Source organism: Ictalurus furcatus, chromosome 6 (assembly GCF_023375685.1).
Source record: "Ictalurus furcatus strain D&B chromosome 6, Billie_1.0, whole genome shotgun sequence".
Classification (NCBI taxonomy): Eukaryota; Metazoa; Chordata; class Actinopteri; order Siluriformes; family Ictaluridae; genus Ictalurus; species Ictalurus furcatus.
The window spans coordinates 2,102,820-2,126,906 of NC_071260.1; the positions used below are offsets into that span (position 1 = coordinate 2,102,820).

At 39.1% G+C, this 24,087-nt stretch overlaps 3 protein-coding genes across 3 annotated transcripts in view; all 3 read left to right on the forward strand.

Moving 5' to 3' along the window:
- The window catches only part of LOC128609332 (uncharacterized), a 32,518-nt gene extending 17,276 nt beyond the window's left edge, over positions 1–15,242 (forward strand). Inside the window, exons 7-19 of the mRNA XM_053627865.1 lie at positions 839–1,003; positions 3,168–3,358; positions 3,498–3,616; positions 4,492–4,595; positions 6,149–6,271; positions 7,064–7,218; positions 8,323–8,453; positions 8,528–8,643; positions 9,073–9,278; positions 9,397–9,527; positions 10,915–11,029; positions 11,223–15,094; positions 15,202–15,242. Coding sequence (XP_053483840.1) covers positions 839–1,003; positions 3,168–3,358; positions 3,498–3,616; positions 4,492–4,595; positions 6,149–6,271; positions 7,064–7,218; positions 8,323–8,453; positions 8,528–8,643; positions 9,073–9,278; positions 9,397–9,527; positions 10,915–11,029; positions 11,223–15,094; positions 15,202–15,242 — 5,469 coding nt within the window. The remainder of the gene's footprint in view (positions 1–838; positions 1,004–3,167; positions 3,359–3,497; positions 3,617–4,491; positions 4,596–6,148; positions 6,272–7,063; positions 7,219–8,322; positions 8,454–8,527; positions 8,644–9,072; positions 9,279–9,396; positions 9,528–10,914; positions 11,030–11,222; positions 15,095–15,201) is intronic.
- A 388-nt stretch (positions 15,243–15,630) lies between these two features.
- On the forward strand, positions 15,631–19,384 carry LOC128608481 (uncharacterized). The gene is made up of 4 exons (XM_053626216.1): positions 15,631–15,959; positions 16,707–16,819; positions 18,230–18,297; positions 19,029–19,384. Exons 1-4 carry the CDS (start codon positions 15,670–15,672, stop codon positions 19,179–19,181), a joined length of 624 nt encoding a protein of 207 aa, XP_053482191.1. The 5' UTR covers positions 15,631–15,669; the 3' UTR covers positions 19,182–19,384.
- A 2,033-nt stretch (positions 19,385–21,417) lies between these two features.
- Positions 21,418–24,087, forward strand: part of LOC128608480 (glucosylceramide transporter ABCA12-like) — a 57,409-nt gene continuing 54,739 nt past the window's right edge. Inside the window, exons 1-2 of the mRNA XM_053626215.1 lie at positions 21,418–21,804; positions 23,086–23,279. Coding sequence (XP_053482190.1) covers positions 21,646–21,804; positions 23,086–23,279 — 353 coding nt within the window. The 5' untranslated portion in view covers positions 21,418–21,645. The remainder of the gene's footprint in view (positions 21,805–23,085; positions 23,280–24,087) is intronic.

Sequence of the window (24,087 nt, forward strand, 5' to 3'; positions counted from 1 at the left end):
GTGCCCGGGGGGCCTCAACAATTTGGTGTGAAAAATAAACTCGAACTCTCAGACAACCACACACAATCAATTCCTAATGTAATGTAAAGATGTAAGATGTAATTATTCATAAAAAAAAAAAAGGGGGATATATTCAGAAGTCTGTATTTTTAATGTGTTTTAAAGACATCTTGAAAAAGGGGGGCCTCAGTCAAATGTCAATGCCATGTGGGGGGCCTTGCCCTGGAAAAGTTTGGGAACCCCTGATTTAGGAAATAATCAATAACACAACAGGGGCGGAGACAGGATAGAAACCGAATCAAAACACATGCGTCAAAAGTAAACAAAGGCACCGACAACCGCTGTGACGCGACGGGCTGTTAAGCGTGCTGCTCGCTCCAGCGCTCAGCCAGAGGCGAAATCCATCACACTTAATGCTCCTTTAATAACCGTAGTTACGAATGTTATATATGCATGCATTTCCTGCACTCACTATCCAACCTTAAATACTCATTTGAGCTTTACAGTACAGTAGGCATTATGTGGAATACAGTATTAATTAGCCTATAAATATATAAAGCTTCGTCATGGTTCTGTAGGTCATTGTACAGCAGAGAAATGGCAGCTGTGAGTGTGTGTGATGGAAGGACGTTTGTATCGGGGCCTGAAACCGAATCTCGACCCAACCCTATTTAATGAAACACCTGCTTCTGAACAAAGCAGGACGCAGAGTAAACAAAACAAACAGACGTAAAGCGAACTGACAATCGCAATCTTGTCTGTTCGAACGCTGTACTGTATCTGGGTGCGTTTATTTGATTGCAGTTTTGATGACAAACATTTTATGTGCCACCTCCAGGACGTCTTGAGCACCATCCTGGACTCGACAGACTTACTGAAAACGATATTCTGCAATATCTCCATGTCTGCGCTGTCCGACTATAGTCCAATAACCTCATCGCTGGAGCATTTCTGCATGTCCAGTGATACGGCACTGGAAGTTTCTCTCTCAACGCTGAACCAGGTGGACCTCCATTACACCAGTACACACATCCGCACACACTGGACTCTTTTCGTCGGCAGTTCACTATTTATTACATTTGAAATGTCTTAAGTAATAATACATTATCTTAAAGTTGGGCAAAGAAAGAAGAAGCTATAGCAAACTAAAAATAGGGAGAAGCAGCTAAATAAAAAATATCATATATGAGCTGCTGGCCAAAAGAACAGGAACAAAAAAAAAGGGGATTTGATCAATTTCAAAAATATTGCTATTATGCTAGAAATCGGTGGCGTATTTAATGAATAATACACATTAAATATAGTATATTCATATAAATATTTCAATTTATATAATAATTCTTGTCAATAAGTACTGTTTTGTATGTACAAAATCAAGGAAAATATGAAAATATGGACTGAAGACGGAAATAGTATTTTGCTGTCATATATAATACTATTCAACGTAAAGAATTTAAAAAAAGAAAAAGAAAAAAAAGAGAGACTAAAAGACGCATTGAAAGATATTTTCAGCATCTTGCTGCATGAATAGTGATAGTTGTAATTATTATAGTAACCAATGTAAATGTGGTTTAATTTAACAAGATGGCTTCCAGTATAAAATAGCACTTGATCCAGCACATTCTATTATTTATTTATTTATTTACCCCCTCCTGATTTTCTCCGTAATTTTAGCCGTGGCCAATTCCCACCCGTTTTATCACACGTTTCATTTGCCATTTTGAATCGTTGAATTGATAAAATAACGACATTTTTGTTAATTTGATGTGCTCTCCTAAAAAAATAAACCAATCAATAATCGGTACCTGCGGTTTGAAGGATAAGCTGATTCATCTGCTTATCCTTACAGCTCACGTTAAAGTTCATTCAGAATTCTATCCATTAAAAAAAAACGTCCTCGAGATGAGCCTCAGATTAAGATGATTTTATAAAACTTTATGATTTGTAACTCATTTATAAAGACTAAGGCTAAATAAAACTCATAGGCAAATTGTTTTTAACCAAAAAAAAAAGGGCAGTTATCCAGATAAATTGCCGAGCTATGGATTCGATCGAATGACTTGTATAAAGTCAATGAATCACGTTCAAATGCGTAAACGCATAGGAGTTTGTTTAATTAAACAAGAGTCAGAAACTCACTAAGCTGTGCGCTTTTTATATGGAAGCATAACTGCGAAATTGAATGTAAAAAAAAACAAATCCATTAAAGTACTGTAATAGTTTTTTTTTGGTTTATTTTGCTCTATAGTGGTTTGCATTTGAACAGACATGACAGTCAACAAAACAAAACTCCCACTCAGTCAAAGCTCCACCTAAAATATGCAGTTACGCTCCCTTTAAACAAAACAGAACGGACAATAGGCTTCATTGTCCTTATAGATGATGCATATTGTGCAATAAAAACATTGCAGAAAGTCAAAGTATTTTCAGACACGTCATTCTCTTTGAATTTTCTTAGCTAAGTGGATTACGGGCTGTATTCATAGTGGGCATTTTACGTTTGAAAGTTATGTCAATATTTACACAAAGAAAGTTCCTTGTATTCAGAGTTGGGTCATGCAACCGTTTCAATAGTGCCTTTAAACCAGAAAACTTGGTTTATTGAAAATGTAGACTGGAAAAGGATTTTTTTTCTTTTCTTAATACGATGATGTATGAATTTGAAGCTGGTGAGCATTGAAATAAATGTAACAGGTCGTCAAAACGTCCGAGAGCGCCGGTGAAAAAGCTTCTACTTTGCATTCTTTTCTAATTCAGTACAATGATTTATATTACTGACAACAACCGGAGTGAAAAGTAGAATGTTTTAAAGATTTACATGATTGTCAGAGTTTCTTAGTATTTGGTAGGCCCCCTTATTTAAACTTTGGTTTCATTTAACAATCTGGCTTCCACGGTCATTATTCAGCAGATTATAAAATAGCACTTGATCCAGCGCATCCAATTATTTTGCATTCGAATTTCTATATCGTGCTCTGACCGTTACTTATGTTTTTTTTTGGAGCCAAATGTGAAGGATAGTAATACAGGTTTCCTTTTGGTTACTGAGGTTAATGTTAGGGTTAGAGTTACTTGTGGACATAGAAGGAATGATTTGTATTAATATTTATGTCAGTGGAATGTACTTATAAGGATAGAAAGACAAACGTGTGTATGTGTATCGACAGTTAATGACACAGTTGGTGCTGCAAGATCCAGCGAAAGTCATCGAGGTAGTCGAGATGTCCGTGGAAACGATAAACAAGCTTCAGACACAATCGCCGCTGTGGGACTTCCTGTTGGGGTTGCCAGATGTCTTCCTGAAATCCACAGATCAGGAGAGGATCATGGCTATCTCCGACAGACTGAAGGAACTGAAGTGAGTAACTCATTTACACCTGCCATGTAGTAATTACTCACTATATCCCATCTGTCACCCTGCAAAAAGTATTGGCCCTCATCAAATTCATCTCCTGGACATAATCAATCACAGTGTTTTCTCTCTTGCTTATCCGTAGGGCCTGGAACTCAATTCAGAGCAGCTCTCAGCAGGCTAACGCTTCAATGGACATGCTAAACCCCATCATCGATGAAGGCATCGAGCTCCTCAACTACCTCCAGACCTGGGAGGGCAGAAGTATGTGCTTTTCACAGTCTGTGAGATGGTCTCTGTTTGCTGAAACTGGTCATATAAAAAAATTACACAGAGCCTGCAGGAGTTTTGTAACTGCGTGCAAGGAAACACAAAGGAAACAGAACACTAGAGTGATGCGCTGATCTATTGTGTGGCTTTAAGAACTGTAATATGAACCTGTGGGTGTAATCGTTCTTGTCTAAAGTCCGAGTTTCCATAGTAACCTGCATCATTTAGCCAAAATGTGATATGTGATACAAGCTTGGACATGTTAGAAAGGGTATGAATATATTATAGTACAGTTTTAACAACCACAGTAATAACTTTCTAGTAGCATTTTACTAACTTTACAGTAAGTTATTAGTAACTTTATAGTAAAACTTAACTGCTCTGTTTTAGTAATAATAGTAACTTTATAGGTCTGTTTTAGTAACTTTAACAATAACTTTGTCGTACCGGTTAAGTAACTACAGTAAGAACTTTAGAGTTGCATTTTACAAACTTTACAATAATAATCTTATAGCACAGTTTTAGTATCTTTACTTTAGCAACGTTATAGTACCATTTTATTAACTTTATAGTAATCAATTGTGGTATTGGTTTAGTAACCTTGAAATTTTGATAAATTTATAGTTAGCATTCTCTACATATCAGAAAGTCAGCTCTGACTGGTACAATAGCAATAAATAAAATCCATGTCGTTCCTGTTAAGTACAGAAATTGTGGTATATTACAGGATCAATGACCAAAACCTAGCTAATGTAATACTACACAAAGGTACTACTACCAGCATATATATATATATATTAGAAGAACATCCACCTGTTTATTTCATTGTGTGTGATTTCGTACTTGTTTACTTTTTCAACGCCACACAGATGTTAACATCTCCCTGGTTGATGTACTGGTGCCGTCCAACATGTCTCTAATTAGCCCTGACATGGCCACACTGATCCAAGACCTGCAGATCCCTCTGGATAAGGTACAAAACACTGTCAATAAACATCAGTGACACTGCAGTGGCATGTTTATCCTATAAACAGATCTTCTGTAAAAATTGTAACTGCAACATTTACTACAGGAAATCTGTAAATATACAGTACTGTTACTTAACCGTAGTATCAATTCAGTTATTATTGTAAATGCACTTTATCTTACTGTATTCATCTTTACAATAATAAAATTATAGTGCCATTGTGGTAACCTTACATGAATAACTGTAATACGGTGTTAGTAACCTCACAGTAATAACTTTATATGACTGCTTTAGTAACTTTACAGTAATAACTTTACTGTATATGACTGTTTTAGTAACTTGACAGTAACAACTTTACTGTATATGACTGCTTTAGTAACTTTACAGTAGTAATGTTATATGACTGCTTTAGTAACTTTACAGTAATGTTATATGACTGTTTTAGTAACTTGACAGTAACAACTTTACTGTATATGACTGCTTTAGTAACTTTACAGTAATGTTATATGACTGCTTTAGTAACTTTACAGTAATGTTATATGACTGCTTTAGTAACTTTACAGCAGTAATGTTATACGACTGCTTTAGTAACTTGACAGTAACAACTTTACTGTATATGACTGTTTTAGTAACTTGACAGTAACAACTTTACTGTATATGACTGCTTTAGTAACTTTACAGTAGTAATGTTATATGACTGCTTTAGTAACTTTACAGTAATGTTATATGACTGCTTTAGTAACTTTACAGTAATGTAACTTTACAGCAGTAATGTTATATGACTGCTTTAGTAACTTTACAGTAATGTAACTTTACAGCAGTAATGTTATATGACTGCTTTAGTAACTTTACAGTAATAACTTTTCTGTATATGACTGTTTTAGTAACTTGACAGTAACAACTTTACTGTATATGACTGCTTTAGTAACTTTACAGTAATATGACTGCTTTAATAACTTTACAGTAATGACTTTACTGTAGATGACTGTTTTAGTAACTTTACAGCAGTAATGTTATATGACTGCTTTAGTAACTTTACAGTAATGACTTTTTTAGTACTGTTTTTGTAACATTACATTAATAACAACAAAGTACAATTTTGTTAATTTTACAGCACAATTTTTAGCACAATTTTAGTACCTTTATAGTAATGAAATTTACTATTAATAAACTGATAATTTTACATTACAGATGTAACTTTACAGTGATTTTTTTTACTAACTTTACAGTAATAACTTTATAATTGTCGTATCTTTATAGTAATATCTTTCTAGCAGTTATATCATTTTATACGACAATGGAGGAAATAAATTACTGTAAAAAATACAGCTGCTTTTGACAGACAGACAGACAGACAGATAGATAGATAGAGAAACATATAAATAATTACTATTGCCAAATATTTACTATTTGCATAAATAGTATTATTACTCTAAATTTGTGCAAATATGCTGTACACTTAAAAGTCAGAAGTAACCTTAATTCTTCCACAGATCTGGCAACCCGCCTAACCGACTACTGAAAACGTACTCACTTTTTGACTTTTTCGTCTTCCTCAGGTGCTCGTATTGTTCAACAGAAGCGCCTTCTCCGAGTCCGTGTGTACCAGCAGGTCTTTCTGTGACAGCCAGCAAGTCGACATAATGTATGAATGGATAGACCAAGAGAAAGTTGCTCTGCAGGTACACATCCTTTAAAATTCAATTCAAATTTTTGTTAAGCAAGCTACTGGCTCTCTAATAGAAGACAGAGAGTGTGTTTACACACCAGGGTGAAAGAGTTCTCTTCGTCACCGGCTCAATTTCATTAACATTATTATTATTATTCTTACTAAAGCACTAGTTTAGTGTGTAATCTGGTTCAAGTCTTTTTTCCATATTTTGAAATTATTGCATCTAATTCAAATCTTGAATTAGTATTTTAAAATTATTTTTAATCCCAGTTTCTTTTTCCTATTTAGTCAGTGCCACGTCCTGCCTAGTAGCTAGTTCTCCCTTAGCGCACAATACTACAAACTCAAATTCTTATTATTTAAAATACCAAGTAATCATTTCAAGAATCGTTCTTATTATTATAAAAGATACTAAGCAACAACAGAAGAAATGCTACTGTTCGTTTTAAATACTACACCAAATAATCATTTTGAGAAATGTTCTTTTTAAAATCAGACTTTTATGCAATGTTAATGAATGATTTATATTGCTTCAAACAGTGTAAGGTCATGGGTTTTTATATTTGAAGCCTGGTGTAAGTCTTCGAGCATGGCTTTAGAAAGGTTGCATGCGATGCTGAGTTCCTTTTCAAATAAAGTGTTTTGATCGTTGATGATTTAGAATAAAAGTATGTTTTGGTTTTTTTTCTATTTTGCTTTAACTGTCTGTTTAGGAGTTGATAGTCGAACAGAAATGCCAGCTCAGATAATTTTTGAATTTGGTTGAAAGCTGTCTTAGTCATGTGAGGCGTTTTATTAACAGGTGCTGTTGGCCTGGAGTCGGTCTGCAACTTCTCCAGCAGATCTGGCCTTTGCTAAAGACACTCTGGGTAAATTATTTGGAGGCTATTTCCAGGGCGGACCAAATACAGACTTCGAGAACAGAGACAGCCAGCCAGAGACACTGCAGGAACAACTGTACGCTCCCAAGTGATATTTATTTTGATATTTATGATGTTTAGATGAGAGATCCTTGAATCTGATCCTTGCCCTGATCCATCATGACTATGCACTAATCCTTTACGAAGGCTGCATCCTTTACAGGTTAAATGTAATGCCGTTTGAAGTGCACTTCAAAGTGATTTTTCAAAACGTAGGCCGCTCTACTATCACACGATCCCTGCCTGTTATCGCCACAAGAACGAGTATTACAAGTATATATCAACCAGGCAGAGTGTGGAGGGAAACATTCCCATGTTGCTACCTGTCTCATTTACTAGACTCGAATAGAAATCTGGGGTAACATGGAGCTTATGTTATGTTGTGCTGGCATGATGATACCGCGGGTAGCGTTGTTGCTTGCCATCTCCAGCATTATGGGCTGTGTGGAGTGATTTTGCACGTTCTTCCCGTGTCCACATCGGTTTCCTCTGGGTTCACCGGTTTCCTCCGACCTCCCAAAAACATGCCAGTAGGTGGAATGGTGCCTCTAATATTTCCTCTAGGTGTGAATATGTGCTCATGTTGCCCTATGATGGACTGGTTTCCCATGCAAGGTGTATTCCAGCCTCACACCCAGTGTTCTGGATCTAAGGAGACCCTGACCAGGATAAAGTGCTTACCGTGGCCATTTTTCAGTTCAAAAGTAAAAATGACCCCACAAATAAAGCAGCCAAACAGGAATCTGAATGCAGGTCGAGATCCCTAACGAGCGATCCAGAAGCAACAGTGGCAAGGAAAAACTCCCCGAGACAACATGAGGAAGGAACTTTGAAACGAGACGAACCCATAATCTTCTAGACGTAACGGTTGATTCTGTGGGCCTGTTCTCTTCCGAGTTCTCTGCATAGGCTTTCATCACTTTAGAAAGGAAAGCATCACGTTAGATCAGGTGTACTCGGAAAATGTACGACCCCTGGAGCCTTGGGTATTCGTCATAATCTAGAATTGCTCACTCGTTTGTTTTTACAGTGTCTTGCTCTACATTTGATTTAGTCATAATATAAATGTACCAGCAAGGAAAAAAAACAATATAAATGCGCACTCATTTCCGTCCTTTCTACACTTACGGTCTCTGTATAGATTCCTAGGCGTCGGTAATACAGTGATGGGATGGCTGAGTGGAACGCCAAGCTGGGATTACATTCAAACTCTCTTGATGGGAACTTATTCCACCATGCGGTTTGCCACGGCAGTAATGGAGACACAGCTAGGTATTTAAATACCTAATCTTCGTAGAATCAAACAAATATCACTTCTGTGTACGATTATGCTCTCTGTTTTCCAGCATATGTCCAACCACTGCTGCACAATCGAGAGAATCTTCAGACCACCATGTGGTCTCTCGTACAGAATGAAACCGGAGTGGATAACGAGGAACCTTGGTTGGACGTGGGGCAGAAGGTACATACAGTGAATAATATACACACTTTTGTTTTTGTTTATTCCGTTGGCCAACAGCTTTATCTAATGCGACGTACAGCTGAGGGTTAGAACCGTACTCAATGGCCTTAAAGTGGCAACTTGCTTGGATTTAAACTCAAATTTGTAAACGGTAGCAAAGCATCAAGGCTTTACATGCTAAGCCACCATCATCTCCATAAATACCATCCACTAAAGATAGGTCCGTTGAGCTGAATTTAGACCAAGCAGAATGATTTAGTGATTGTATAGTGGAGGAAAAGTAGAACTCATTAACTGAATAAACCATTAACTGAATGAACACACAATTCTTTTTTTTTTTAGAAGAATAATTTCATTGCAATGTGCACGATCTGGTCTGTATATTTCCTGCTGTGTGAGTTTTATTTTTCTTATTTATTTAACTTGCAGCTGAATGAGGTATCCAGTGTGTTTGACGGCACTTTGGTGTACAATGTCACACCTGCTATGATCCTGACTGAATGGCACCGGTTATACAGCACTGCACTACAGTTCAGTGACTCCGTCAAGGAGGTTGTTGAGCTCGTCCAAGGAAAACTTTTCAGTCAAATCCCACATAACTCAACCGTCGACTGGTCCGAGATTCTTCTAAACAGGTTGGGAAAAGTGTTGTGGTGAAACACTGTAAGGATTTTGCTGTCAAGACTCTTTATATTTTGCTGCAATGTGTGTTATTTATCAGCACTATATCACATTCTGATGTTTGCCTTCCAGTGGTTTGGAGGAGTTTGCAACGATGGGGTCAATACTTCAGAACAGCAGTCAGTGGTCAACCATGGAGCCGTACTTCCAACTGGCATACTGGATCATGACCTTCCAACCTAATATCACCGCACCACCAAACTGTGAGTGATCTTTATCTCGGATAATGTGCTCACCGTCAATGATTAATAATTAGCTACACGTAGATGCGGTTTATCTACCTACAAAGTACTTTTAATCCCTTAAATGATATTCATCCTAAAGGATTATTCAGTATCTACAAGGTTTATAGACTTGAGAGTGCAGAACATTAATCTAGACCTACTAATGGCTCTTGGGAGTTTAATGCACTAACAATCCCAGCAGTAGGTATATAGCCATTATTCAACATCACACCTTTATGCGTTTTATATTAGTAGCACGTCTTTCCAAAAGCCGGGCGCTACTTATAAAATCTTAACATATTTCAGAAAGCGAGCTCCCAGCGTGTCGCCCGATTTTAGCCGGATGGAGTCCGACACAGTTTGGTAATTTTCCCAGCTCACAGACACCTGCTTCCACTCTTCGGTTATTTTCCAGGTTTTGCAGGTGTGTTAAGCAGAAAATTCATCATACTGTTTTGGACTCCAGCTTTCCTGGATCAGAACACCATGACATCAAGGGAAAAGCAGAGTATCATACACATAGCATAATAAGTTTTGTCACAGCATGGCAATGCAAAAAAAAAAAAATCGACACAATCCTGTCATGATGTTGCGTACATAAACAAGTCTGACGCTAGACATTTTTTCCATCTTTCATCACAGACAAGGACTCGGAGAAACTCAGAATCTTCTCTTTGCCAGTCTAGTTATAGTCAATTAAAGGCAGTTAAAGGCACTCATGCATTTACCAGAGTTCTACCAGCCTGTCTTCCATCAACTGTGCACAGCCTTTTAATTAGCTATTGTCTCTTTAGGTCAGTGACTGGCCTTGATGACAAGCTCACACTACAGATCAAAATGTTTTTAAATCTTGGGAGGCATCAGATCGATCCCGAGCAAGATTGAAAGGTTTAAGATCGACTTGTTTACTCTCCAACACCACTTGAGCAAACACAGGGTTCTGATGGAGTGCCCATCCTAAAAAAAAATGTGCTGCTGATTTTGAAATGGCAGATCACGGATAAGATCGGGGCTAAAAACCTTGTCGTTTATGCCGAGGAAAAGAGGTGACTGATTGTAGCTTGGCTACAGATTCTAGGAAATTGTAACACAAAGTATTTGAGACATCCTGATAGTATATTTAGCACAACACAGGTACACTGTGAACTTCTGTCAATCTTCAGTTCCGGTTGTGTTCATCATATAGCCTCTTGAAACTTTATTATACAAATGCTACTTTATTCAAGAAGAAGAAAAACACTTCTAGATAAAGCTAGTGGACCAAGAAGTGTGAGAAGAGCTTTCAAGTTCTTAAGGCCAGGTTGGTGAGTTATGCATTTAGCTTTTTTTAAAAAAAAAAAAATCATTCCTTTACTCCTTTACCCAGGCACTTTTACCCCAAATGATACTATCTGTAATATTGGATTTACGTGGGAGGGATTTATTCCAGTGGTTGGATCTCTACTCCAGGAAATCAATGAGAATCCAGCTGCACTTCTGAGGTAGGAGAAGTTTAAATCCCTCTACTGTACAATACAGTGGTATTTTATTTATTTAAGGTATTTCAGCAACAGCATCATCACCACATTTATTTGGTTGTAATAACTAATCAACATTGGAATTTGTAATGTATATATGCAACACTGGTATGTGTTAAAATTAAGACATATTTTTGATATTTTGCACTGCATTTAGACCTATCCAGGGAGCAGAGTCCCTGCTGAAAGGCATCATGATGGACACCTACATGAATCATCTACAGGAGTTCCTGAGCAGCACTGGTGGATCATCGCAGAACCTCTCATTGAGCCTCACTGATATGGTCAACCAGAATCTACAGTTTCTCTTGAATATCCCACCCACTGATGAGCGAGATGAAGACAGCTTGCTTGCCATGTTGAATGGCACTTTGGAATCCTTTGGCCTGGGACAGTTAGGGGTTCTCTGGTCAGGAGGCTTGAACTACAGTCAACCCAACTCTGTGGTTATGAACATCCTCCATCTGTTGAGCCCAGAGTCTATTCAGATGCTTCACAGTGACCGAAAGTTTGCAGTTCTGTGTGACATCTTGCATGAACTTGGAGAACTCTTGGCTCCTGAGAACCAGATCCAATTAGAGCGTGTTCTCAACCATACAAATGCTCTGTTTGGAGATTTGGCATTGTGTGCAGCTAGTGGTCAAGACTGCCTGTCTAACATTTCACAGCTTTTCCAGATACTACCTTTGCTTGATGAAATGATGGCAGCGGGAGAAGGTGGCAATTTCACCACGATGCCCATTGAGAGCAACATGACTTTTTCTGTTGCTGGTCATATTCTTTCCCTTCTCCTACCACGGAACATGTCAGAATCTTCTGCATATACAATGGACAATGTCAGTAATATGATCTATCTTCTTGAGCAGTTGTCTGGCTCAACCAATCTCAGCATCAATGACATTCAAGACATGCTCCAAGCCTTGAACCTCACCACATTTGATTTAGAACAGTTCACACATCTTTCAGAAGCGTCTTCCCTTCCTCTGCTACTTTCAAAGCTCATGGAGCTCGTCAACATCTCACAATGCCTGAACCCTCTGTTCCAGGACCAAGCATCTCATATAGGTTCCACAATACCAGAATGCACCATGCAGATTATTGAGGGGCTAATTGGTTTCCTTCAGGCCATACCCATGTTGGAAGACATCCATACAGATTCTACATCCATTCTTAATATGGTGTTTGATAAGGCAAAGGAATTATTCAATATTTCTAGCCTAGATACTGATTTGCCTGGAGTGACAGAAGAATTCTTGTCAGGGGGCTCGAACTATACTCAACTCAACTCTGTGGTTATGAACATCCTCCATCTGCTGAGCCCAGAGTCAATTCAGATGCTTCACAGTGAGCAACAGTTTGCAGTGTTGCATGACATCTTGCGTAAACTTGGAGAACTCTTGGCTCCTGAGCAACAAATCCATTTAGAAGGTTTTCTCAATCGCACACATGCTCTGTTTGGAGATTTGGCATTGTGTGCAGCTAGTGGTCAAGACTGCCTGTCTAACGTTTCACAGCTTTTCCAGATACTACCTTTGCTTGATGAAATGATGGCAGCGGGAGAAGGTGGCAATATCACCACGATGCCCATCGAGAGCAATATGACTTTTTCTGTTGCTGGTCATATTCTTTCCCTTCTCCTACCACGGAACATGTCAGAATCTTCTGCATATATGATGGACAATGTCAGTAAGATCATCTCTCTCATCGAGCAGTTGTCTGGCTCAACCAATCTCAGCATCAATGACATTCAAGACATGCTCCAAGCCTTGACCCTCACCACTTTTGATTTAGAACAGTTCACACATCTTTCAGAAGCGTCTTCCCTTCCTCTGCTACTTTCAAAGCTCACGGAGCTCGTCAACATCTCACGATGCCTGAACCCTCTGTTCCAGGACCAAGCATCTCATATAGGTTCCACAATACCAGAATGCACCATGCAGATTATTGAGGGGCTAATTGGTTTCCTTCAGGCCATACCCATGTTGGAAGACATCCATACAGATTCTACATCCATTCTTAATATGGTGTTTGATAAGGCAAAGGAATTGTTCAATATTTCTAGCCTAGATACTGATTTGCCTGGAGTGACAGAAGAATTCTTGTCAGGGGGCTCGAACTATACTCAACTCAACTCTGTGGTTATGAACATCCTCCATCTGCTGAGCCCAGAGTCAATTCAGATGCTTCACAGTGAGCGACAGTTTGCAGTGTTGCATGACATCTTGCGTAAACTTGGAGAACTCTTGGCTCCTGAGCAACAAATCCATTTAGAAGGTTTTCTCAATCGCACACATGCTCTGTTTGGAGATTTGGCATTGTGTGCAGCTAGTGGTCAAGACTGCCTGTCTAACGTTTCACAGCTTTTCCAGATACTACCTTTGCTTGATGAAATGATGGCAGCGGGAGAAGGTGGCAATTTCACCATGATGCCCATCGAGAGCAATATGACTTTTTCTGTTGCTGGTCATATTCTTTCCCTTCTCCTACCACGGAACATGTCAGAATCTTCTGCATATATGATGGACAATGTCAGTAAGATCATCTCTCTCATCGAGCAGTTGTCTGGCTCAACCAATCTCAGCATCAATGACATTCAAGACATGCTCCAAGCCTTGACCCTCACCACTTTTGATTTAGAACAGTTCACACATCTTTCAGAAGCGTCTTCCCTTCCTCTGCTACTTTCGAAGCTCATGGAGCTCGTCAACATCTCACAATGCCTGAACCCTCTGTTCCAGGACCAAGCATCTCATATAGGTTCCACAATACCAGAATGCACCATGCAGATTATTGAGGGGCTAATTGGTTTCCTTCAGGCCATACCCATGTTGGAAGACATCCATACAGATTCTACATCCATTCTTAATATGGTGTTTGATAAGGCAAAGGAATTGTTCAATATTTCTAGCCTAGATACTGATTTGCCTGGAGTGACAGAAGAATTCTTGTCAGGGGGCTCGAACTATACTCAACTCAACTCTGTGGTTATGAACATCCTCCATCTGCTGAGCCCAGAGTCAATTCAGATGCTTCACAGTGAGCGACAGTTTGCAGTGTTGCATGACATCTTGCGTAAACTTGGAGAACTCTTGGCTCCTGAGCAACAAATCCATTTAGAAGGTTTTCTCAATCGCACACATGCTCTGTTTGGAGATTTGGCATTGTGTGCAGCTAGTGGTCAAGACTGCCTGTCTAATGTTTCACAGCTTTTCCAGATACTACCTTTGCTTGATGAAATGATGGCAGCGGGAGAAGGTGGCAATTTCACCACGATGCCCATCGAGAGCAATATGACTTTTTCAGTTGCTGGTCATATTCTTTCCCTTCTCCTACCACGGAACATGTCAGAATCTTCTGCATATACGATGGACAATGTCAGTAATATGATCTATCTTCTTGAGCAGTTGTCTGGCTCAACCAATCTCAGCATGGATGACATTCAAGACATGCTCCAAGCCTTGAACCTCACCACATTTGATTTAGAACAGTTCACACATCTTTCAGAAGCGTCTTCCCTTCCTATGCTACTTTCAAAGCTCATGGAGCTCGTCAACATCTCACAATGCCTGAACCCTCTGCTCCAGGACCCAGTATCTCATATAGGTTCCACAATACCAGAATGCACCATGCAGATTATTGAGGGGTTAATTGGTTTCCTTCAGGCCATACCCATGTTTGAAGGCTTCCAGACAAGCCTTACATCCACTTTAAATATGGTGTATGATGAAGCAATGAAGCTTAGGAACATTTCTAGCCTAGAGTCTGCTCCACTTGCAACGACAGATGAAGTCTTAGAAGTAATTCTGGACAGTATCAGACTGAACCTTGAAAATCTCAATGTGGAAAATGTGACCTTGATAAAAATGGAGCTTGATACACTGGAGGGCCTTTTAAAGATGGTATTTGATGATGAATACCGCTACCCTTACTACATGATCAATTCTACACTGATGACACAGCAGTCCTATGCTCAGAAGATGTATACTGAAATCATCATGTGGTACCTACATAACCTGGAGAATGCCACAAGTGACAGCATGTTCAGAGAGATTCTATACTCATTTATCCACATGACAGAAATGATGGCCACAATCAATACTGCTCACTCAAATTTCTCCACACTGGTGTCCAATCAGATCCAGGACTTAACTGGCCACATCCAAACTCCACTAAATGACGAAGATCTGAACCTAATCAATAATGCAATAGTATCTCTAATGCAAGGCGAACTACAGTTGATAAAGCTGAACCTCGATCTTCAGCAGACCTTTTATGATTCCTTGGGTTTGCAGACTAACACAAGTTTGCCTGCTGGTATTGAAGCTGAGATCCAAAACTACTTCAACCTGATGCAAAGTTGGATCACAAACCCGCAAATTACACTTGCATTCAGCAAAATATTCCAGTGGAACAATAATTTGACTGATTTCGCCACTCCAGCTATGGACCTTGAACAGCTGATTCAGGCCTTGGCTCCACTGCTTTCACCAGAGGAGCAGGTCTATATCAACAAAGCCGAGCAAGTCTTACAGTCTCTGAACTACACCTTGCAGCTGGGCCAGACAGACACCGGTCTCCAGAGTGAAAACTTCACTGAAGCCATCATGGATTCTCTAAGAGTGATCTTGGAGAATATGTTCAATTACACTGATACAACCTACACAGATGATAATATTGTTAACGTTCTCTACAACTCACTTCAACTGCTGCTGAGCCCTAATATCAGCTATTCTCAAGCTCAAGAGCTCATGATAGAAGTTGCACACAAGACAGAAAGCTTTATCAGTGCCATTGCTCCAGATTCTGCTGAAGTGTTGACTCCTAGCATCCAGAGCCTCATATCATATATGAACACTCTGTCGAACCCAGGTCAACCTTCCCAGTGGAATGAAGTGTAAGTACATTAATTAGCCTGCTTAGAAAAAAAAACATTACGATCTAATTCTAGTTTTAATGAAATATTTTGACAAAGGAAATATTTCCCATGATACTTAATTTGCCTTACAAATGTTTAACGAATTAAGACTTACACGTGATGGCTATATCTTAGTTAGGTGTTTGCTGGAAGTTGTTGACTTTCATTTTACAAGTAATGGCCCGAATTTGGCCTGTTCATCATCAAGACTGACAAACATATCATAAACATATTATGACAATTGTCATCTGCTGTCACGGAGGCATTGTTCTGTGCCTGACTTTATGACGGATCCTTTTAACACTTGGAATGTTTATCAAACAATGGCAGGGGTTTGTCATTACAGTTTATGTCCAGTGATATTACATGGTTATGTCAGTCTTGTGTCCAATGATGTTTGTCCAAAATATCAAGGTCCAAATGACAATTATGCTCATTTTTCACGGTGCTATATTCGACAGAGTATATCACTGGGCATTAGCTGTCATGACAAATTCATGCCATCTTTAATGACATGTTTATGACATTATTATGTCAATCTTATGACACAGGGGTAAAGTTAAGTGTTATGATTTACCACAAATTAGGAAAACGTTTTCAAACTTTTGTTTCTACTAATGAACAGCAGAATTTGTTTACAATATATTTAGCAAGCAGTGAATGCAATAGGAACGGATTTAAATGCAATTAAGTTTGTATATCTGAATGTAAATATTTCTGTTACAGCATTGTGGCGATGATGGAGGAAATCCAGAATTCTTTGCCTTCCAACAGCACAGCCAACACCTACATTTCCTCCATACTGAACATCACAAACTATATTCTAAACCCCAAGCAAGGCATGTTCTTTCAGTATAAATCTATCAAGTTTTGTTACATGTATTAAAATTAAATACAGTTGAGTGCAAAAGTTTGCACACCCTTAGGACAATATGAATAGTCCAATGAAGATGGTTAGGATTCATTGACGTGTTCCTTTATTATCAAAATGATCCAAAATGGTGGTCCAAAATAGTGTGTTTATATTAACAAACGATCAAACAAACAAAATAATAAAAACAGCATCAGTTTGCAGTTTGAGATTTTGAGTTGGTCCTGACAAACACAAACAAATGACCAACCAAACAAACAAATGACCAAGCAAGCAAACAAACAAATAACCAACCAAACAAATAGACAAATGACCAACCAACCAAACAAACAAACAAGACCAAGCAAGCAAGCAAACAAACAAATGACTGACCAACCAACCAAACAAACAAACAAACAAATGACCAAGTAAGCGAGCAAGCAACCAAACAAACAACCGACCAAACAGACAAATGACCAACCAACCAACCAAACAAATGACTGACCAACCAACCAAACAAACAAATGGCTGACCAACCAACCAACCAAACGACTAAGCAAGCGAGCAAACAACCAACCAACTAAACAAACAAATGACTGACCAACCAAACAGATAAACGACCAACCAACCAAACAAATAGATAGATAAAGGTTTACACTGCTTTTTTTCTTTTTGTTGTCATGTCAAGAATACAATCACATAATTTGAATTTAGATGTTAGGTTTCACTCAGATTTATTATTTACTTGTTCATTTATTATCACAAATATCAAAATGGTAGAAGATATTGATAGTAAAAAAAAAAACCTTTTGGAAAAAAATTCTACTCTCAAATAGATAAATAAATTCTCTAATAATTGTAATAATTATTCTCTAATAATAATAATAATAGTGTTTTCCTTTCATTTCCTCTGAGAAGCATATGTCCTTCAGATAAGGTCTGGAAAACAAAGTGGTCCTGGCAAAAATAAAATAAGACTTATATAGTAAACAAACAAACCAACAAACAAATAAATGAACGTGACATTTGTATCACGTTATTTTAAAATAATTTGTTGTTGATTGTTATGATTTGGCTCGTTTTCATTTAACAGAATATACCCACAATTCCCTTTGAACTTTTTGGGAATATGATTATTGATTGATTATTTATTTTTGTTTGTTTGCTGGAATGGAAGCTCAATTAGGCATATTTGACCTAAAATAGAGTTTTCAAGCACTTTCTTTTTTTTTTAAATCCATGAACCAAAAGAAAACGCAACTTTTTGCACTTAACTCTACATTTTAGGATGTTTGTTCCTTGTTTTTTATTTTTTTTTAATTCAACGCCCTATCTGAATATGCTCCGTATGTTATTGTGACTCATCACTTATCACTGTTTGTACATTCATTTCACTCAGAAAACACGAGTTTGTGGGCCAGCATTGCAGACCTAAATCTCGACAACGCCGATAACGTTACACAACAGGTGAGGCCGATCTGTTTATTTTTCCTTTTACAGAGAGCAGAAATGTGTTTAGTCATCATCATGTGGTTCACACTGTTGTTGCTCAACATTACAGACCATGAGTCACTGAGCTGGCATGTCCATGTAACACCGTCGTGTGTGGCTTAACAGAATGTTTTTGTTGGCAGATTCATCAAGAAATATACCACCTAAAATCTAAAAAGTAAAAAAAAGAAAAAAACACTTGAACTTGTATGCAGCATGATAATACGTACGCAAGGAATAAAGGACTTTTATTATAGGAAAATAATCCAAAACAGGGTGATGTGATGGAGTGGAGTTAGTGTTACCACCACAAAGTAAATTATTTCCAAAAAACAAAACAAAACAAAAAAACAACAACTTTATACAGCTTTACCTCTGCCTCCTACAACATGCTGGAACTGGAGACTCATTCCATAAATGTTACATAAACATCAAATTACAGCCACATCAACAGTCGATTCAATCAGTTTATGCAAACACGTCCACGTCCCTGTGAATGAGATGTTACTATAGAAACAGTAATCTGCGCTACTGTCAGAACTGCTGTTATAGATAATTAATTAACACCTTCTGACCAATCAGAATTGAGCCTTGGACAGGGCTGTGGTGTAAAGTACATGTTAAAACAGTATTAATTACAGTATATGCATGTTTTCTTTCCCCCTCATAGTCATTTAACCTCTTTTTTTTTTTTTTTTCTGCCAAAGCTTGCCGATCTCCGTGATTTAATTCTCCCATTCCTCATGGACAACCAGGAAATGGGTTTGGCCCCTGAATCTGCTCAGACTCTAACCGAATACGTCCCAATACTCGTCCAGATCTTCTCAGGGACACCTGACCAGCTCACGTTCCAGAGGTAAACTATGAACAATCTGGTCACATGCTACCCTACATGCGGATGACTCAATAATCCGTCCCCGTTGTGTTTACTCACCAGGCTCCAACATATGACGACTGCTCTCCTGTCAAACCTGATGGCCACGCCCGCACGGGACACTCTGCCTTTCGCGCTAGACGTCATCAGGAATGTCACGGCATCCATGGTGCAAAGCGTGCAAGTTCAAAGCGGTGAGATAAGACAACGCCTGTCACGAACACGACACGACATAAAGACTCGAACATTAAGAGCTTGATTAATACGCAGTAATTCATTGGTTTATGTAGTCTGTCCATGTTTTCCTCAGCACTTTCCTCACAGTGCTGCTTTACACTACATTAAACTTCTCTTATTTAATGTCATTGACTGCATAGCATTGTTAACATTAACAAACGCTCAAGTAAGTAACGTTGACGAAGGGATCACACATTAATTGAAGCTTTTTCAGACCGATGTGCATTCAATCCCTGACTAAAAATTGCTAAACTAATAATAAAACACTCAGTGTTGTGCTGCTATAGGAAAATAATCAACACAGGGTGGTGTGATGAAGCGGCGTTACCCTTATCACCCCCGACGCTGATCATTTTCCTAAAACCGGCACATTCCAAAGTGTTTTATTCCTTTTACACTACAGCAATTTACCAATTAAAACAAATATTAAAGAATATACACTTTGTAGTTTTTTTTTATCCGTTTACAGTTACATTTAAAAGTTGTGAAACAAGTTAGTTCTTGTTCTCCCTTATGTTATAGCAGCTATAAACACTCATTCCCGCCCTTTTTCTTTCCCCCTCTCTCTCTCTCGATGTTAATAAAATAAATTTGAGCTCTGTTGGAAAACTTGACAGCGTTACAGCTTTCCCTCTGACTGTTGCAAAGTGCTGACACTGGAGACTCCTTCCATAAATCTTATGTAAACATTACTACGTTAACCATGTTAAATAAACATCTCCTTACAGAAAATGAATGATCAGATGGCGTGACCACCAGCGACGTGTGAACCTGCGAACGAGCCGTCACTATAGAAACGATAATGGACTAGAACGGACGAGCGTATCGATATAAACCTGCGCTTTACTGTTACAGAAAATCAATCAACACCTTCTGACCAATCGAAATCCAGAATCCAGTTGTCCTGTGGTGTAAAATTAGCACAAAATAAAAATCAGTGACGCTCTTAAATCTTGATGACTTGCTGCGATTTTTTCGGGTTAGTCATGGTTCGTTCACATTTCGTGAGACTGAAATCTTGTCTTTTCTGCCATCAGAGCTCTTCTCCAGTCTCTCGGGTGTGTTGTCGGATGTTTTCGCGCTCGTGAACGCCAGCGATGTCCCTCACATGACTGACACACTGCTTTACGCTTTCCAGTCCACTGTAGAAGCGACCCAACAGGTTTGACCTGCATTCCTTTCTCGTACTGTGTTTTCTTCACGAGTATTTTTGTTAAAGAGAACGGCCTGAAAAGTCAAATAAGCCATCCATAACAGGCTTTCACGTGACATGTGTAAAGAATTTAAAACATGAACTTCAGTAACCTTAGTCCTTCATTGTACCAGACAGGACTTCATTATCACCAGCTATTATATTATACTGGCACACTGTCTAGACCTGGACCTTTGAGATCACAGTGATATTCTTTAGAGCAAACTATTCAGTCCACGTGTGCCGTCAGTTCTTTTTATAGCCACGTTCGCAGTAGTCACGCTTCCACAACATGAGAATAGACAAAACGTGTAGAAAACACTCCACGTCATGCTGTTATAAGAAAATCATCACGACAGGGTGGTGCGATGAAGCGGCGTGACTGCAGCCACCGAGTTGTTGATTAGTTTCCTATAAAAGCATGTCCTGAAATATCTTTTTTTAGTTCCTGGTATTACTTACATAGCAGCTATAAACTGCCACTGTATTCTGTCACGTTGTCCTAACGAGACAAAAACGCAGCACGTTATCGCGAAACGCAACATCCGTAGACTTTCCCGTGTCAGAAACGTCTCCACACAGAAAACGTCACCGTATCAACTTTAAAAAAAAAAACAAAAAAACATTTTAAATCTGTTTATTATTACATTTAGATTCCTCACGTCCCTGTGAATGAGCTGTTACTATAGAAACGATAACGTATCGTAACAAGCGCGTTAATTTTAAAGCTGCGATTTAGAGCTGCACTACTGTCAGAGACTTCAAGTTAATACAAAGCATGAGAAGACTTCACAAAGGTATTTAGATATTAGAGGGGATAAATAGACAACGTAATGAAGGACCAAACATGGAACAGGTGAAGACAGTCAGGTAGCACAACAATAAAGGGACAGTGGGTGGAGACGGGACTAGAAGAGAAACATGAAAGAAGGGCTTGTTACACTCAAAACCATGATGATTGATGATGATGATGATGATGATGATGATGTGGTGACCCCTGCAGGCTCCTGTGAGCAGTGAAATGCTGAATTGCACAGCAGTGGGTGATCTCTGGGAACAGGTCGCTGAGGCAGCAAATCTGAACAGCAGTGTGTTTACAGTCTGGTGCAACAATCGTCTCGTTCCACTACTCGACATGTACCACACCTCCGATTATCAGCCAGCAGTCCACAATATAACAGTGAGTCTTAAGAGCACACACACACACACACACACACGTGGAAAAGTACCTCATGCCCACGGTTAAATATGGAGGGGGATCTTTAATGTTTTGGGGCTGTTTTTCTGCCAGAGGACCTGGACATTTTGTTAGGATACATGGCATCATGGACTCTATCAAATATCAACAGATATTAAATGAAAACCTGACTGCCTCTGACAGAAAGCTTCAAATGGGCCGTGGTTGGATTTTCCAGCAGGACAATGATCCAAAACATACATCAAAATCAACACAAAAATGGTTTACTGACCACAAAATCAAGGTCCTGCCATGACCATCCCAGTTCCCTGACCTGAACCCCATAGAAAACCTGTGGGGTGAACTGAAGAGGAGAGTCCACCAGCGTGGACCTCGAAATGTGAAGGATCTGGAGAGATTCTGTATGGAGGAACGCTCTCAGATCCCTCACCATGTATTCTCCAACCTCATCAGGCGTTATAGGAGAAGACTCAGAGCTGGTATCTTGGCAAAGCGACGCAGCACAAAGTATTGACTAAAAGGGTGCCAATAATTGTTGCACACCTATATTTACAAAGACGGGTTTTTTTTTTTAAATGATAAACCTGTGTTGTGTTTGCAATTGTTTGATATCCATGAGAGCAGAGTATTTTCGTGAATTTTCTGAACAAAAGATCTAAAGGTTACATAACACAGTTTTCCACAGCCTTTTACCAAGGGTGCCAATATTAGTGGACGGCACTGTAAGTATAGACATATACAAATAGATTTTAGGTTAAAAAAAATCTCACAGAAAATTTCATTTAACTTACTTTATTGTATTATTTTTTTAAAAAAAAGCTAATCTGTGAACTCAAACTTATATTATGTAAAGTCCAGAGAATAATATACAACTATGACATCATCGCCAGTGTTGTGGTATTCCTGTGGTGACTCACATCACGCTCTTGTTCACACACCCGATGTTCACTGAGCTACAAAGTCATTTATCAAAAGGTTCTTGCGCCATGACACAAACGTATCTCCACAAAGATCTGCCACATAACTCAGATATGTGTTGGAAAATGCCTTTATAAATATCTCTGTAGGTTTAGATCAGTTATCTGTTTAGAGTTACATTTTGGGAACAACTTAGTCATCCTAACTACAAGAAATGAATCAAATCATTTTGGTGTAATAGCAGAGTTTGGCCACTATGCTGCACTGTATATACACGTTTACTCCATTTTTCAGACTTTCCCTCAAATCATTTTGGATTATAATTGTCGTGCATGTTATACACAGGGTACGGATCCTCAGTGGGTGGATGCCATAGTTGCGGAGATTGTGGGCTCTCTGGAGGCGTTTTACTCAGCCAGTCTTAATGAGTCTCTGAGCATGCAGCATCTGTCACAAGGCCTGGTGGAGCACTTCAACCTGTCTCTCTCAGCAGAGGGAAATCTATCTGACTGGAGCGGCCTGCTCTCGCAGCTACAGAGGTGAGAACATGATAAAATATCATATACGTGTTTCTGAATGTGAAAAATAAAGAATAAAACACACCATGCCCAGCTGTTATAGGAAAATAATCAACAGTGGAGTGGTGTGATGAAGCTGTTACCCCCCAGAGTTAGTTACCCTCCAGAGTTACTGTTACTGCCCAGAGTTACTGTTACCCCCCAGAGTTAGTTACCCTCCAGAGTTACTGCTACCACTCAGAGCTAGTTACCCTCCAGAGTTACTCTTACTACCCAGAGTTAGTTACCCTCCAGAGTTACTGTTACTGCCCAGAGTTAGTTACCCTCCAGAGTTACTGTTACCCCCCCAGAGTTAGTTACCCTCCAGAGTTACTGTTACCGCCCAGAGTTAGTTACCCTCCAGAGTTACTGTTACTACCCAGAGTTAGTTACCCTCCAGAGTTACTCTTACTACCCAGAGTTAGTTACCCTCCAGAGTTACTGTTACCCCCCAGAGTTAGTTACCCTCCAGAGTTACTGTTACCGCCCAGAGTTAGTTACCCTCCAGAGTTACTGTTACCGCCCAGAGTTAGTTACCCTCCAGAGTTACTGTTACCGCCCAGAGTTAGTTACCCTCCAAAGTTACTGTTACTGCCCAGAGTTAGTTACCCTCCAGAGTTACTGTTACCACCCAGAGTTAGTTACCCTCCAGAGTTACTGTTACCACCAGAGTTACTGTTACCACCAGAGTTAGTTACCCTCCAGAGTTACTGCTACCACTCAGAGTTAGTTACCCTCCAGAGTTACTCTTACTACCCAGAGTTAGTTACCCTCCAGAGTTACTGCTACC